General features: G+C 41.3%; 1 protein-coding gene across 5 annotated transcripts in view; it reads left to right on the top strand.

The window, feature by feature from the left end:
- Positions 1–265: 265 nt before the first annotated feature.
- The window catches only part of cadps2 (Ca++-dependent secretion activator 2), a 216673-nt gene continuing 198822 nt past the window's right edge, over positions 266–18116 (top strand). For all 5 annotated transcript variants that reach the window (XM_036145524.1, XM_036145517.1, XM_036145521.1 and 2 more), the window contains exon 1: positions 266–376. In XM_036145524.1, coding sequence (XP_036001417.1) covers positions 332–376 — 45 coding nt within the window. In that variant the 5' untranslated portion in view covers positions 266–331. The remainder of the gene's footprint in view (positions 377–18116) is intronic.

Here is an 18116-nt window from a genome sequence, read left to right as displayed (position 1 = left end):
TCTGGGGATGCAGAGAGTTTAGGTAACAATAGCACATCCACAGCTGACTAGAATTACAGTCCTAATGTCACAAAGAACTGAGAGTTTGCTTTTCTTCTCATTAAACCCTTGTGTAATTCAATCCTTCTCTACAGTGGTAACATCCCAGGCTGTTGTTTATACCATTTTCCATACAATGCATGTCTATTTGTAACTCGTGTTTCTAATCATTCTGTCTATTTTTGCTGTTTTAACTTCCTGCTTTGTCGTATTTCTCTGTAAGGTTAACAAGCAGCAGCTGCAGACAGTGAAGGAGCGCTTTCTGGCCTTCCTCAATGGAGAAACTCAGATTATGGCAGACGAAGCCTTCTGCAATGCTATAAGAAGCTACTATGAGGTGAGGATGCACAATGCATCACAATCTATTTCACAATCAGAAATGTGTTTTGTTCGAACAAACTCAATCTCATCAGCCGCCGTTAACATTATTTGGGTGTTACAGAAACTCTTTGGCTGCCTTTTTCTCTTCTTTTTTTCTTTTCCTCTGTAAAACTGTGGGCATCAGCAGTCACAAGAACTTATTTTACAGGGTCTCTTTTTAGCTTCAGAGTGGAAGCTTTATTAGCACCATAAACAGGATATAAAGGGGCAAGACAAGATGGACACTTCCTGGGCAACTTTAGTGTTAATTTGTCTTAGTGGATGCACACAGAAGAGACACATGGCTGTGAAGGCTGCTTTGTATTGGACCTGCTTGGTTCCTAATAATCCTCTGTCATTATTACAAATTGGCTTTTTAACACTTCATGATCTGAGCATTCATTGCCTTAGCGCAGGTTTGTTGACTATATACTCTTGTATACATTGCAACACTAATTGCCAGGCTTTATCGCAGTTTAAGGATTGCTACAAATCCCATTAGTTCTGTTTGGTTTCTGTGACATGAGATTTTGCACAATTTTTCTGTACATATAAAATGTCTTTTTTAGATTGCTGCTACATTCCTGAGAAATGTTACAATGTTTTTTTTTTTTTATCATTTCTGTATCTTTTATTTACTCTTTATCTGCACCAGCATTGTTTGATTGTTGCAATACATCCTGCTGCTACATATACTTGCACTATTCATATACTCTTACCCATAATCTTTCTGTATATATAATGGCTTCTTTTGGTTTGCTACAACATTCCTGACAAATGATAAATACTCATCATTTAATGTTTCTCTTTTGTCTTCTGTTTGTACTCGGAGCCTTGCAATGAAACTTTGAGGGTGGTTAGAGACATGCGCTTCTATGAACATGAATTGTTTTTAACATTGTCAGCTCCTTTACAGCTGACAACATTATGGCTTCATGATTCAGTGGGGGATGTCAACAGTCCAAATCTGACTCACATTAAAAGAACAAGCCTTTAGGGAATTAACCTTTGGAAGAAGAAACTTAGATAATAAAGACTGCTGCTAAAATGTTTTATTTAGCAAGCATATGCACAGATTCATCCGAAGAGACAATGACAGTTGTTGTCGTCAGTTCTCAATCAGTTGTTCCCAATCGATTCCAGTCACAACTGTAAGTAAAATGATACGACATGTCTGATTAGATATTTGCTGATGTAGTTTTAATAGAAGTACCTGGCAAAAGTATTCACCCCCTTGGCTTTTTACCTGTTTTGTTATTGCAATCTGTAATTTTTAAGTGGTTAAGCACAATGACGTTTTCAGTTATTTTGGTCTGTTTATTTGATTCCTGATAAAAATTCTAATGCATCTTTAAAGATGTAGACATGTTCTGTAAATGAAATTGGTGCAAACTCTCAATCTATTTTAGTACCAGGTTGTGAGGCAAAAAAACAAAAATGCCAAAGGGTGTGAGTACTTATCCAAATCACTGTAGTTTGGTAAAAAGCAGTGATTCACAGGGAACCATCCTTGATGTTTTGTTTTTTTTGTTTGTTTTTGGGAGGAATCCTGACATTTTGATATAAAATCAGATGCTCTATTACTGTGCAATTGTTATGAGGCACAGGTTTGATGTCTCTGCATCTTTTTCTACCATTAAAATTCATTGAAAAATTAAAAATAAAAAAAGGACAAAAAACTGGACACTTTTTTTTTTTTTTTTAAAGTGTCCAGTTTTTTTTCCAGGTTTTTCGTTATTCTTTCTTGCTGGTTTTAATTATTTTAGGTGGACTTTTTCTTCAGCAGAGACAGACAGATGGTAGCCTACAGACACTGCTTCTGTGTAAATAATTTAGTGATGTTTAAGGCCTCAATTAATTTGAGCAGCAGGGTGGGAGGAAGTCTCCTGCTGGTCAGTTTATTGGTACCAGTCAAAGAGGTTCAGTCTTCGACCAAACATGAATAAAAGCTCATCATGCTTCAATGCTGTTTTTTCATTGAGTACATAGTTCCTTTTTTCAGCTTTCATGAACTTTGTGCATGTTGAAACGAGAGAACCAGGAGATAGTGGAAAAAGACCAAGACTCAAGTCACTATCACTTTCACAAACCCAAGTAGTGATTCCAGATAGGATTTAGATTACAGACTGAGGCTGGTGTTCTCAGAAAAACCTCCTGGATTAGGCTGTTTGTGGCAGAGAAGTGTCTTTCATGTGCTCCAGACTTGTTTGAATGTTCTCATAAAGCAAGGTAAACAACCATATTCAAAGATTCCCGGAGTCCTCCCAGAGAGATCCTGTTTTAGCTTATAAATTCCTACATAGGAGTCTTGGCTTCAGAGCAATTCAGATGCTGCTGAGAGTGACTCTGAGCAAGGAGACAACATCATTTTTTTTTTATCATTAGTGAAGTGTGGCTGACCCCATTGCTAGGTGTGACACTGTATTCTAAGAGCTGGGATTAGTTGGTACAAGAAACAGACAACAGCACAAATCTGCTCCTGGTAATCAATGGAGAAAAAATACCTGATTAGACTGGGTTCATAAATGTGTCTGATAATGAAATTTAGCTAAATTAATGATGTATGATGACTATTTAAAGTGTTTAAACGCACCTTATTTACCTCCTCAAAACTACTTTGATTTGCTTGTTATATTTAATGACCATACTGGTAATTTTAGTACTTCATTTATGTGATATTAATGTGTTCTCACCTGGCAGCATTATACTGGGGTTGCCTGCTTGTGTAAAGTGGTTGGATTTGACAAAACGACCAACATGAAATGAGACAAAAAGGTGTCGAACACTGAACTGGCGGACTTTGAAGAGCACTGCAGCGCAGAATGTGTTGTTTTCTCTGTGCGTCTTTTTCTCTGCTTTTACGAAGCAGCCTGGTAAATGAGAAGTGATCAAAAGCCAGAGAGGACACGGCATCAGATTTTGACACATAAGCGGTCTTATACTGTCTTAAATAGTGAATAAGGCAAAAAATTTCACATGAAAAACAAAAGTTTTTCATGTGAAAATTTTGTGAAGTACTTTGTCCCAGTAAAGGTGTCCCAGTGGGTAAACCCAGCTAAGAGTTTCTATTAAACCAGCTGATTTTGCTACCTTTTGTTTCCCCATCATTCCCAGGTGTCCTGCAACCCATGGCTCTGGAAGAACAGAATTACACTAAAAGTATTAGAGTAGTTGTCTTGCAATTAAGTTAGAAAATCTGTGCCTTTTACCTAATTTTCCGCAGATATCAAAATTCCGTTGAAGAAAATGTATCTATCCTCTTTTGGGCTGGTCCTCCCCCCGTAAGGCTTTATTTACAGACATATGCAATTCTATATTGATGATTTGCACATGCCTAATCCTAGGAATATCGAATTGCACATTTCTGTAAATTAAGCCTTAAGATCATTGCACAAATATTGCTTAATTCAAATTAATTGAATGAGGAATCAATTCATGTACTGTCACAGCTGTTTATATCGTTCGCAAAGGGACTGATATCAGACTTCTCGAACTCTGATACAAACGAGCATGCTTTAATGGAAAAACAGACAAAAACTCCTGTAAATACTAAGTCTGTTGTGTCTGTGTGTCTTGTTATCCTTGGACATCCTAAGCCAGTGTCTGCCTCAAAGGAAATTTCACCATGGTAACACATGGTGAAAATAAGATTCTTGATTCTTTTGCAAAAATATTATGTTCTTTTTTTAATTAAACCTAAAGATAAAAGTAAAATGGTTGTTGTTTAAAAATGACAAAATAATTCCTGTAGTAGATATTTATTAAAAATGAAAAAAAAAGTGCCACTAAAGGAGTTTTGAAATCCAAAGATGACTCTTTGGATTGTAAAGGTTGCAGACTCCTGCACTACAGTATACATGGCCTGGTTTATGGACTTATTTGGTTTGACCTCTTTGTATCTGTAGATTACATGGACTGCTACAGACTTATGGTGTAAATTTAGTGCCTGGGGTGAAAACATTGCTGTAGTATAAATGTATTTTTAATAGAGAACTGAAGTACAGCTTGATTATCTCAGGTTCAAGAAAAAGAGTATAGTTTAGGAGGGAACAGTCATTAATCCTTGAACTGTATGGGGGGTCATGGTCTCCTACTGGCTCAAAGTTGCCAAAGGGGGGAATGACCTTTACATGCACAGAGCAGCACAAACAGCACTTCTTCCTTTTACACTGGGAACTGCTGCTTAATAATGCTTGAGCACTTAAAGGCATACTATGCAAAATTTTTCAGTTAATGTGTTCCATACCGTTTTGGCTGATTAAATGAGTCATTTCAGGTCGAACAAAGGTTTTCTCGGCCGCCCTGGGGGTCTGTGGGGGAAATACCGTACTTGCAATTGCAAGAGCTCTCGGCCCGCACACACAGAAGTCTCGCTTTACGGCGAGAACTCCATGTGTTTTTGCCCTGCCATTCACTATATGCAAGCGCGAAAGCAACAATAAAGAACCGCGTGTGTTAACGTCAAATAAACATGCAAGCATATCGAGTTTTGGCGGCGGCTGCGGCTTGGCGAGGCGGCGGCCGCGGCTTGGCGAGGTGTTGGCGGTAGCGTCTCGCCAACATAAAAAAAAATAAAAAATAAAATAAAATAATAAAATAATAAAATAATAATAAAACTGGCGAGGCGGCGGCCGTGGCTTGGCGAGGCGGCGGCTGTGGCTTGGCGAGGCGGCGGCCGTGGCTTCGCCAAGATAGCGCTGCGGGAAGCTTGATGTTCATACCTTCACTGTGTTAGTCATTGTTTGTACTGCCGTTTTTTCCACTTTTCGTTGCGTTCGCCTGTCTGCTAAGCTCAAAACAACCGCGCCTGGCTTGACGGAGAAACCAGAACAGCTGAGCATCTTTATGACAGTGCACTTTTACTTTCGCCCTCTGGGGGGAGCCTCGCTGGAAAATCAACCCCGGTTGCATAGTATACCTTTAACCTGGTGCAGTCATGTGGTAGCCATTCAAAACACTTGGAAATGGCGCACATTCTTGAATATAAGTCGCATTTATGAAAATTATTTCACACAATACAAGACTAAAAACTGACATTTAATCTGGTAAAGCAACTTATTCAATTACACAGCTGCATCCACAATCGGCTGAATAATATGGAACATACCAGGGACGTTGAATGGAGTAAATCAGCTTATCTCTGCACATATGGTCGAAAAGAAATGTTGAGTGATTATAATCAAGCATCAAAAATATTTTATTTGTCACGGCAGCGAAATTTGTCTTTGGCTACTCTGGTTCACATTACAGTTCACATTCCACAATGAAGGCAAATAAAAAAGACCTGACAAACAAACATGCAATGAACAAGGGTTACATTTTATTTTTTATTTTTAGCGTTCAGAAAAGTCATAGAAAAAGATGAGGTAGTATGGTGCTTATTGAACAATGATGATTTTAGGCTTTCTTTACAGAAATGTCCATTTAGATATTCAGAGATTATAGTGTGCAAGTAGGCAATAACATTACGGTGATTATAATGTGTTACAGGTTAGTAACAGTGGTGTGATTTAAAAGCATTGACTGCAGTCTCCCATCAAGGGGCGATTGCCTTCACAGCTCTTGGGAAGAAGCTGTTTCTAAGCTTATTTGCTTTGGCTTTGAGGCTTCTTAAGCATTTACCTGATGGGAGAGGGGCAAACAGTGCATTGCCTGGGTGGGTGGGATCAGTGGAGATGCGTCTGGCCCTTCTTTGGAGTCGTTCCGCATAAATTTATTAATGTGATTCTACCTCCGGTAGAATCACATTAATAAATGCAGCGATCAGTCGCTGAAATCAGCGATCAGTCGCTGAAATCAGTTACTCTTAAAGTTAAACAAAACACCTTTAAATCAACATTAATATTCCATATTAATGCGGTAATAACATAGCACTATTGGACGATGACGGAGCAAAGCGAAGCAAGCTTTATGTTTAAAACGGCTTTTGTTGAATAACCGGAAATCGGAAGTTACCAGAAGCTAAATAGCATTTTGGCTAGTGGACTTTCGGCAGTAACTTTTAAGACTTCACCTTTATTTTTAGTCATAATGAGAGAGCCGGATAACATAAACATTAATATTCCATCAATGTATGAAACCTTTGTGGAGATGACGTTTGTCATAATCATAAAAACACACTCGAATCATATCGGTGATGGCTTGATAGAGAATGTTAGCATGGGCTACGCCCGTTAGCCCTATGTGTCAACAACACCATGTACGCATTACACAAACATTTCCAAATGAACCATTTACTCTCCCTGCCTCAATCCTGCCAGACCTGTCTGTGCCTTGTGCAGAAGCAGGGAAAAACGTTGTTTTTTTCAGCAGCAGGCTAGCTTGCGGCTCTGCGGCCTAGCAGCAGCAGACATGTGGCCATGAGCTAGCCGAACAGTGGTCGGGATATGCCTGGCTCCAACGTCCTGCAGGGAGCCTCTGGGCTCTCAGCTTGTCTGGTGAGGGAAGGGGGACGGTCTGCGTTGTCTCGCGTCCGCTTTCCTGCAACAGCCGATAAAAACAAAAAAAAAAGCTGTTTCGGCATTCTGTACTTCATGGCTGGTTGCGTAGAAGTCAGAGTGCAACTCAGCTTCGTTCCAGCAGTTCCTTCAATGCCAGGGAGGTTTTCCGCTACACAGAGGAAAAGAATTTCCCCCTTTTTCGCTCCATTGAAGCGAGGGCAGATGCGTTTCACAGAACGCAGGTTCTGTGCAGCCTTTGGGCTTTTTGAGCCCCACGTGAAGCCTGCCTGGCTTGCTGGTTCAGGCCAGCCTCTCTCCTCATTTTGTCTCAGGCAGTGAAGAATGAAGACTGGATTCCATGTAGCTTGCAGGGGTGGCTAGCGAGCCCCCTCTCCTCGGGAGCCCCAGGGAAGAAGAAGTGGTGATGACTGAGAGTCTTGTCAGAAGTCATCTGACCTCTTGTCCGTAGGGAGTGGTGCGGGTTCACAGCAGGCATCCTGCTGTGAGGCTGTCTTTGATTTGGGTGTTATTGATCTGGTCCCTCCCCCATGGTACATGTTCAGAATTCAATCTGACTTCATTCATCCTCTCATCATGGCTTCAATATCCTGGCACAACAGCTTTTAGCCCTGCTGTAGGCCAGTCTGTCTCCAGATCTGAACGCTGCATCCCAGGCCTTCAGCAGGGACCACACCAAGCTGCCCACCCATGGTTTTTGGTTAGGAAACACTGATTGTCTTTGTGGGTAAGACAGCATCACTGCAGAAGTGGATATAGGAAAGCACAGATAATGTGTAGCTTTCTAAGTCAGCACCCTCTTTAAATACATCCCATTCAGTGATTTAAAAACAGTCCTGTAGAGCTGAACCGGCCTCCTCTGTCCAAACCTGAATGTTTTTTATCACAGGTCTGGTTCTGCAGATCAGTGGCTTGTAGGCAGGAATCAGATCCACAGAGATGTGAGCTGATGAACCAAAGTGTGGGGCTGCGACACCTTTGTACAGCTCCTGGGATGTTACAGTAAACTTGATCTAATGTATTATTGTCTCTGGTCAGGAACTTAATACATTTATGGAACTATGGGAGCATAGACTTTAAATTAACATGGTTGAAGTCCCCAGCAATTATCATAGCCGCTTCTGGATTACTGTTCATATGGCCAGTAACACAGCAGTAGAGTTCTTCAAGAGCTAGTTTATCAATATCTTTCGGTCGAATGTAAACAGCAATAATTATCACATAGCTGAGCTCTCTAGACAATTTAAATGGTCTGCACTTAACTGTAAAGTATTCCAGGTCAGGTGAGCAGAAGGTTCTGACTACTTTTGCCGTAGTGCACCAGGAGTTGTGGATGTAGATTGCCAGACCTCCTCCCTTGTTTTTATTAGCATCCGCCGCTCGATCGGCCAGGAACAGCGTGTGCTCTTCCAATCCTGCTGCTAAGTAGGGGCAGTGCTGTCTAATCACAATTCTGTGAAAATCACTACACAGCTGTCCATCTTGCGCACGGCGATTCTTAACCAGATCTCATCAAGTTTGTTGGCAAGGGATCTTACGTTGGCCAGAGTGAGGCATGAAAGTGTTTGTCTGTATAGGTTAGCTTTTAGCTGAGTCAGCAGGCCTGCCCAACAGCCTCGCATCTCCTTCTTCGCTTACCCCGTTTCCCTGTTTCCAAAGCGGATAGAGTGGAGCCTCTGTTGTCTGTTGCAGATCGTGGTGAATACAGTCTTGATTCCACGGTCAGTACGGTTTGTGTGCTCGGTTTGCAAGAACTCTATGATCTTTCTGTTTCTTATATGCCACAAAGGCCTTTCACCATGTAAACCACAGAAAGCTATAGTATTTTTCAAATTGAGTCAAGCTGGTGTGCCTAAATATGTAGTCAGATTTCTGTCTTATTGGTATGCCAATCAAATCATGCAGGTCAAGAGATCCCACCCTCCTTTGACCCACAGTTTTCCTGTCACACCTCCGATGTTTTATCCTCAACCTCAAACATGAACTCTTCTGCTTCCACTGGTTTGTCTTCAGCCGAATCAGGAGATACTGCTACTTCCGCTTGTCATGAATGGGATTTTGAACTTGAATTCAGTCGCACACAGAGCTTTAGTTTAACAGTTTTATTGAAACCAGGATGAGTTGTGGGCAGAGAAGGAACCAGTCTTGACTGTGCAGGTGCAGGAGGATGAAGATGGCAGGAGCTGGAGGACTGGAGAGAGGGAGCTGGAGGGCTGCTGGTAATGTGCTGTGAGTCCAGAGAGACGCTGAGAGCCCAGGAACATCCAGGGTAGGCGTGAGAGCACAGAGTAACAGTAACTCTAGCTCTCCAGGGTGCGCAAGCTGCCACTAGGGGGTGCCACACGCGAGCATCATGCGAGCCACACTCGAGCATCATGTGGGGGTGCGTGAGGCGAAAACTGTAATGGCGTCTGACCGTGGTTTCCCCCCGCCCACACACACAATAAAGACATGTAAATAAGCATTTCCATTGTAAAGCCTAAATAACTGTAAACTTAATCAATAAATAAAAATGTATAGTAAAGATCCGTATTAGACTTTATTGCTAAGTGCTGTTGCACACTTACTATTTCTTTAAATCAGATTGCTTTGGGGTCATACCGGAAGAAATGTGTAACTTTCGGAGGGAGGAGTCGTGATTCGGGGACTGGCGGAGTGAAAGCTGTCCCTTCCTGTTCGTCCTAAAATAAAGTGTTAGCAGCAAAACCTCGGTCTGGTGCTTGAGTGTCATAACGGAACGATACAGTATTAACACGAAAATGTATTTATTAATAAATCTTGTTCTAAGCTTAAGATGCTTAAGATGAAAAATCCGCATTGTGCTGTATATGCGCACATGGCTTGTGGTCTCTGCTTCAATCATTCTCGCAAATATGCTCAATTGGCTGAAATCATGGAAACAGGTGAGACATCTAAGGTGAAAGTTAGTCATTAAAGAGGAGAGGAAGAGAGTGAGAAAGAAATTAGAGGCAACAGAGGAGAGAATCGCAACGGATACGGCAGAAGAAAACGATAAAATGTCTCTTTCTCTCTCCTGACTTTACATTGTTTACGTCAGCAGAGGAAAAATTTAATTTGGGCCGAAAGTTTTATTTACGAGATTAAATTGAGTGACTCGGTCTCTCTATGGATCGCGCAGCACCTACAACCAGCGCTGCTGCTCATGGTGCTGTGACTTTGAACCGGTGACAAGCACTGACACGCATGACATGCACACCGCTGTTGTTACCGCTGCAACCGTTTATATATATAGGTATATACAGTTTGTATATATATATATGTGTATATATATATATATATATATATATATATATATATATATATATATATATATATATATATATATAAATAAATAAATAAATAAATATAGAGAGGGAACAAGATGGCGGAAGAGGAGTAACACGTGCCTCGCGTGGGCTCCCGCTTTAACCTCTTTAGTTTATGGTTCTCCACTAAATGTCCTTGCTGTTCTGAGCATTAGGTCTGTCCGGACTCGTCCTCTAAGTGACTCCTGCCTGGAAGAGTAGAAGAATGGCGACAAGTTTAAGGAAAGGCAAACACTCTAGCGTTCCGGCTGCTAGGCCCGATACCGCCTCGGAGCAGACTATTGCTATAGCTGGAAGCTCAGCACCCCCTTCTCCTTCCCGTGGTGAGGCGGACGCACTCTCCTTGAAGTCTGACATTCTTGCCGCTATAAAAACCGATATCTCAGCTGTGATTAAATCCGAAATAAAAGAGGCTCTGGCTGAAGAGTTCACTTTTATTAAAGGAGAGCTACAAGCGGTGAGAGCGGAAGTGGCTAACGGCACAATGCTACTCCGTGCCGACCTAGACCACGTTAAACAAAGCGTCAAAGAGGTAGAAGACGGCTTGTCAACCTGGTCCGATGAGGTTGTTACTCTACGCACCACTGTGTTGGAGCTGAAAGAAGAAGTTGATGGGCTCAAAAAGAAGTGTGACGATATGGAAGGACGCATGAGAAGGTGCAACTTGCGGATCATTGGGGTTCCCGAGACGCCAGAATCCAGCTCCACTGAAACAGTGGCTAAACTGCTAGCAGAGGTGCTACAGATGGATAAAGCGCCATTGATTGACCGAGTTCATCGCACTGGCAGTGGGAGCAAGTCAGGCGATAAGCCGCGGGTTATTGTCGCTAAGCTGCACTATTATCAAGAATGTGTGGAAATATTACGTCGGGCCCGGAGCCGTGGCCCTCTTCGCTTCAAGGAGGCACCGATTATCATCACATCTGATTATACAGCGGTGGTGGCCAGGGCTCGGGCGGCGTTTTCGGAGGTGAGGAGGCTTCTTCGCAACCGACGAGATGTTCGTTACGGCCTGCTTTTTCCTGCTAGGCTCCGCATTTCTCATGGGGAGGAGGACAAGGAGTTTTTGGATGCCAATAAAGCAATGGATTACGTTAAAAAGAAAATCATCTCAGCGACGGCCAGCGAGGACCAACGTTAACGGCAGGTCCAATCCCCATCGTTCCATTATTTCAGGTTGTACAGAACTTTCCGACATTATGTCCCGTGCTATATCTTGATTTAATTTTCTACACTATTCCGAGGGACAACATTCTTCTTTTGTGTTCTATGTATGAGGGTTTCGCAGGGGGTCTGTCCAGATCTTGGTCAGTGATGCATTTATTGTATCGATGCAGCAAGGAGCATAAACGACATTAAAGTAGAGGAACCTTTTTCTTTTTTTCTTTTTCTATATAATATATATATATATATATATATATATATATATATATATATATATATATATATATATATATATATATATATATATATATATATATATATATATATATATTTTTTTTTTTTTTTTTTTTTTTTTTTTTTTTTTTTTTTTTTTTTTTTTTGTCTTTTTTAATTATTGTTATTTAGCTTGGCGGGAGCCCAGGCAGGGAGACAAGTTCCCCAGCACAAGCACAAATGTGTGGATTTTTTGTTTGTTGGGTTCTCCGTGGTTATTCAGGAGAGAGGGGTGGGGCTATACCGGATCTATTTGTTTTGAATATGCCTTCTGTCAGGTTACCTTTTTGTGATGGTTTGTGGTTATTGTACTACATCTGATTGACCATTCATGAGCAGTCCTAATACTAATAGGTTCATCAACAGTCACCCAGTTAACTGTGTGAGTTGGAATGTGAAATCCCTTAATGGTCCAGTGAAATTTAGGAAAGTTACGGCACATTTAAGACAACTTGAGGCTAATATTTCTTTCTTGCAGGAGACCCATTTGTGTAAAGCAGACAGTGTAAATCTATGTAGGCGATGGTCCGGTCAGGTGTTTCAGTCTAATTTCCAATCTAAATCGAGAGGTGTAGCCATTTTAGTTGGTAAACGGGTGCAATTCACGGCATCCTGTGTCAAAACGGACGCTGCCGGACGCTATGTTATTGTGGTTGGAAAACTGTATGCGCTTCCAGTAGGGATGCAAACGGTTAATCGACTTTAGATTAATTGTCGATCAAGAGGTTGCTCGATCAAAATGTATTAATCACGATTAACCGCTAGAGGGTGCTTGCGCTTTACTGTAACTTGAACACAGCGTGAGAACGAGAACACGCCTCGTGTCGCGAGAGAGACCAGGGTTGAAAACAAAATGAAGCGGGCGAAAAGAAGTGCGATGTGGGACCACTTCAATATTGTTAATTCCGGCAAAGAAGTCAAATGTTCTCTTTGTATTGCGGTACTGAAATACAACAGTTCCACTAGCTCACTCAGTTATCATTTGAACACTGTGCATGCTGCTGTCTTGCATGGCACCACCAGTTCACCTGGTCAACCTAAAATCACAGCTACCATTGGAAGGCGAGCGTGTGATGAGAGAAGGGCGGAGGGCATTACAGAGAAGATTTGCAGCATGATCGAGAGGGATTTGATGCCAATCAACACAGTTGACGGTGCAGGATTTCAGGATCTCATTGGGTTCATAGAGCCAGGTTACAACATCCCTTCGAGAACATCAATAACTTCTCGCCTCGAAGCTCGGTTCGAAAAAAAGAAAAGTGAGGTAAAAACAAAGCTCGCTGCTGTTACAGCTGTAGCATTAACAACAGACTGTTGGACGGCTCTCACAACAGAAAGTTACATCACAGTTACCTGCCACTACACCGACGAAAACTGGCTGTTAAAATCTGCAATCCTGATTACGACGAGCATGTCTGACAGACACACCGCCGACAACTTGGCTGAGAAGCTGAATTATATAGTGGAGACTTGGGGACTTTCCGGGCGCGTTACAGCATGTGTCCACGACAATGCTAGGAATATTGTCCAAGCGAACAATCCTACACGAGTCAGCTGGAAATCAGTAGCGTGTTTCGCGCACACCCTGAATCTCGCTGTCAATGATGGTTTTGCTTCTGCTGGGGTAGACAGAGCAATCGCAGCAGCGGGAAGGTTGGTCAAACAGTTCCACCACAGCACAATCGCAACCAAAGCCCTGGAAGAAAAGCAACACCAAATGTCGCTTCCTCCGCATCGCCTCATTCAATCCTGTAAAACCAGGTGGAATTCAGTCTGCGACATGTTTGAGCGCCTGGTTGAACAGCGATGGGCTGTGTCAGCCGTGCTATCAGACCGATCCGTGACAAAACTGGCAAATGCGAGGACGCTGGAGTTGAGAGACAACTACTGGCAGCTAATGGAAGATATGGCACCCGTGTTGGGAACGTTGAAGTGTGCAACTACGGTGATGTCTGCGGAGTCGGAGGTGTCAATCTCAAACACGTACCCCATCACGTTCAGTCTAATCAACACTCACCTCAGCGCTTCAGACGAGGACAGCCCCAAAGTCGCAGACTTCAAGGAAAAAGTGCGAGATTCGCTGGGCGAGCGCATGAAGGTATGCATCCATTAATTATTAAAACTACCTATAGGGTCTATGCAATAGACTAATAATAATGATGAATAAAATAAATAATGATGCAAATAGGTCGTAATTGTCATTCAATTGTATCATTTTTATATGTGTAATTGTAGGCCTATGCCTATTCTTTCTATTTTCAACAGATTCAGTCTGATGACCTCAACACATCCACCCCTATGATCGCAACAATGCTTGACCCTCGTCACAAACACCTAGGATTTCTTCCTCCAGCTACCAGGAAGTCAACTCATTCCACGCTGCTTCAAATGGCTACAGCCGAACGCGACAGCATCACTGCAGGTGCCGCCACCGCTGGAGACGACGGTAACACTGTCCATACAGCAGGGCCTCGGCGACATGGGGCTAAGCCTACATCTGCTATGAGTTTACTTCTGGGTGAAACCTATTCCGATGCCCGCAAAGGTGACGTGGAGAGTGAAGTGGATATGTACTTAAAGGACCCTCCTGCACCACTTGAGTCGAGCCCCACGTGCTGGTGGAAAGTGAATGAAAGGAGGTTTCCGACACTGGCAACACTAGCAAAACGGTATTTGTGTACGCCAGGCACATCAGTCCCCTCTGAACGTGTGTTTTCAGTAGCTGGGCTCACTGTAAACAGGCTACGTACACGCCTTACCCCAGAGCACGTTAACATGCTTATTTTCTTGAACAAAAATATATAGAACCTAGGCCTAGGTCAAGTTTTGATGTGCCACATTTCAGTTAGGAGAGGGTAATATTGAATCACCACTTTATTTGATTGTTCTGGTTTGAGGCCCTGTAATGTTATGCTATGTTGTTGTGTTCTGTGACCCTGTGAACGTTTCATTCTATTTTGCTGTAACCCTATACAAATTGAGGTAGAAATATGTTGCGGATGTTTCATTTTAGGATTGTTGAGGATTACCCAATTAATAGCCTATGCAGTTTCTTTCTAACCTATAGGCTCAATAATATTCTGTTTGGCTCTCTATTTAATTTCTTCTATTCTCTTTTTATGTCTGTTTCAAATGCAAGAACTGAGCCAGGTTTTTTTTTAATTAAAGATTTTGTTTTACCTTAAAAACGTGTCTGCTTTCTTCTCCTAATGCATAATTACTTGAGGAATGTATAATATAATACAATATAATTATGGTATCATAATGTTGGCTAATGTAATATAATACCTCAATTATATTAAGGCCCTATTGAAGCCCTGAAACTCAGGTGAAAAACGCCACTTATCAATTAATCGAAAGTCGATCGATAAGATAATCAACTAATGATTAATGAATTAATCGATAATTTGCATCCCTAGCTTCCAGTTATTTTAGTCTCAGTATATGCTCCAAATTGGGATGATCAAACATTTTTTAACACGCTCTTTTCAAATTTACCTAATATTTCAACACATAACCTTATAATTGGAGGAGATGTGAATTGTGTGCTATCATCCCTTGATCGTAGTACAGCGGGAAGGATCTCTCTCTCTAAATCTGCCCAGTCAATTAATTCATTTCTTAACACCTATGGAGTGGTTACGTTTTCGAAATCCGACCCTAAGACGGTATTCGTTTTTTTCTCCTGTTCATAAGAGCTATTCCCGGATTGACTATTTTTTCCTCGATAAACGGATTTTACCTTTAGTGAGCGAATGTAATTATGGAGCTATAGTCGTTTCTGACCATAGTCCGCTCACAATGAAACTGAACATTCCTGTTGTGCAATCAGTCTATCGTCCTTGGCGACTTAATCCCATACTTTTATCTGACGAAAACTTCGTCGATATGCTTACTTCTGAAATTAAGTTTTTTATTGATATTAATCGGACTCCTGGGATGCCACTCAGCACTGTTTGGGAGTCATTAAAGGCTTACCTGAGAGGTCAAATCATTTCTTACTGTGCAAACAAAAAGAAGAAAGGTATCGAACGGCTAAAATTGTTAACAGATCAGATTCTACAATTAGATAGGGAATGCTACCATACTTTTACACAAGACTCTCTTCAGAAACGTGTATTACTCCAGACAGAGTTTAACATCTTATCTACCCAACAGGCCGAATATTTATTATCCAAATCTTGGTGTGGCTACTATGAGCATGGTGAGAGGGCTGGACGCCTTCTTGCGCAGCAGCTACGGCAACGCTCAGCTAAACAGGATATCTCAGCAATTAATGATGAGCATGGTGTAAAATGTTATGAGGATGCTGGAATTAGTCTATGTTTCAGCAAATTTTACCAATCTTTGTATACCTCTGAAGCCTCACTTAACCCAACTGAATTGGATGATTTTTTTAAAGATATTAAAATCCCTTCACTAAGTTCTGATTTATCTAATGAATTGGAAATAAATTTTTCTTTAGCTGAGATTAACTCTGCAATTAAAAATATGCAAAATGGAAAATCTCCAGGACCAGATGGTTTCCCGGCAGAATTTTTTAAGAAGTTTTTTGATTTACTTTCTCCCCTGCTGCTATCAGTTTTTGAGGAGTCTCTGGCCATACATTTACTGCCGCTGTCTATGCGTCAGGCTGTAATATCACTGCTTTTAAAGAAGGATAAAGACCCCTTGAGCTGCAGTTCATACCGCCCAATATCGTTATTAAACACTGATGTTAAAATTCTCACAAAGATGTTGGCAAAACGAGTCGAACGGATTATCCCTACAATTGTTTCACCTGACCAGACTGGTTTTATTAAAAATCGTCAATCCTTCTTTAATATCAGACGGCTATTTAATGTGTTGTATACTTCTGCCCCGCCCGGTCACAATTGTAATGAAGTTTTAATCTCGCTGGACGCTGAGAAAGCGTTTGACCGGGTGGAATGGAACTATCTATTTAAGACCTTGGTGATGTTTAACTTCGGTCCTAAATTTGTTTCATGGGTGAAGTTGATATATACCTTGCCAATGGCAGCAGTACGCACTAACAGTAATTTATCCAGGTATTTTGAACTGAAACGTGGGACGAGGCAGGGATGCCCACTTTCGCCACTTTTATTCGCAATTGCAATTGAACCACTTGCAGTGGCCTTGCGAAACAGCCCCAAAATTAAAGGTATTAATCGGTTTGGCACTGAACATAAAGTTTCCCTATATGCTGATGGTACACTTCTTTATATCTCAGATCCCTTATCTAGTATTCCTGAGTTACTTATTTTACTTCAAAAGTTTGGAAACATTTCTGGCTATAAGGTTAACCTTCAAAAAAGTGAATTGATGCCTGTGACTCCAATGGAAGTGCAGCATATGGGTTCAGTCCCTTTCAAAATTAGCCCTGCTAAATTTAAATACCTTAGTATCTGGATTACTTACAGTCACAAAGATCTTTATCCAGCAAACTATGTGCCTCTCCTGGTGAACCTTAGGAAAGACATCACTACATGGGCATCTCTGCCTCTATCCCTGGGAGGTAGAATCAATATAATCAAAATGGCAATACTGCCTAAATTACTTTATCTATTTCAGAGCGTGCCAGTGTTTCTCACCAAGACTTTCTTTACAAATTTAAATAGTGAGTTGTCGTCATTTATTTGGAATAAGAAGCAACCGCGGATAGGCTGTAAGACGCTACAGCTACCCCATGGTCTTGGTGGCTTGTCACTCCCCAATTTCCTATATTATTACTGGGCGGCTAATATTAGAGCCTTACTGTACTGGTTGAGAGAGGACAACCCTGCTTCCACTTGGGTGACTTTAGAGAGGAATTCAGTTACGGCTAGTTCTCTCTCTGCTTTACTCTGCTCCCGGTTACCGTTTGATCAACCAATCTCAATTTATACTTCTAATCCGGTTATAACTCACACAATAAAAATCTGGAATCAGTGCAGGAGGATGTTTAAAAGTACGGAATTATTAATATCTGCTCCAGTATCAAATAATCACATGTTTGCTCCTTCACTAATGGATTCTGTTTTTTATGCCTGGAGTTTAAAGGGAATAACTTCTCTAAACGATCTTTAAATAGACAATAAGTTTGCCTCATTCGAACAGCTCACACAGAAATTTGATATTCACAAGTCACAGTTTTTCAGGTATTTACAATTGAGACATTTTGTAATGTCAAATTCTGGATGTTTTCCTCTACATCCACCAACTTCCCTTGTTGATGAGGTTTTGATGTGCAAGTCTGTAACAAGACACTCTATGAGTAAAGTCTATTCCCTGCTCAGTTAATTTAATGATACCAATTTAGATTCCTTGAGGGTCAAGTGGGAGATGGACTTGGAGGAGTCCATATCAGATACAGTTTGGCAAAAAATTATTCAAAATATCTATTCGTCCTCAATATGTCTGAAACATGTTATAGTTCAATTCAAGGTAGTACATCGTTTACACCGGTCTAAGGACAGATTGTGTAAATTAAAAAGGGACTTGGATCCGACGTGTGATC

The sequence above is a fragment of the Fundulus heteroclitus genome, chromosome 2 (genome assembly GCF_011125445.2).
Source record: "Fundulus heteroclitus isolate FHET01 chromosome 2, MU-UCD_Fhet_4.1, whole genome shotgun sequence".
NCBI lineage: Eukaryota > Metazoa > Chordata > Actinopteri > Cyprinodontiformes > Fundulidae > Fundulus > Fundulus heteroclitus.
This window is presented reverse-complemented; position numbering and strand designations above follow the sequence as displayed.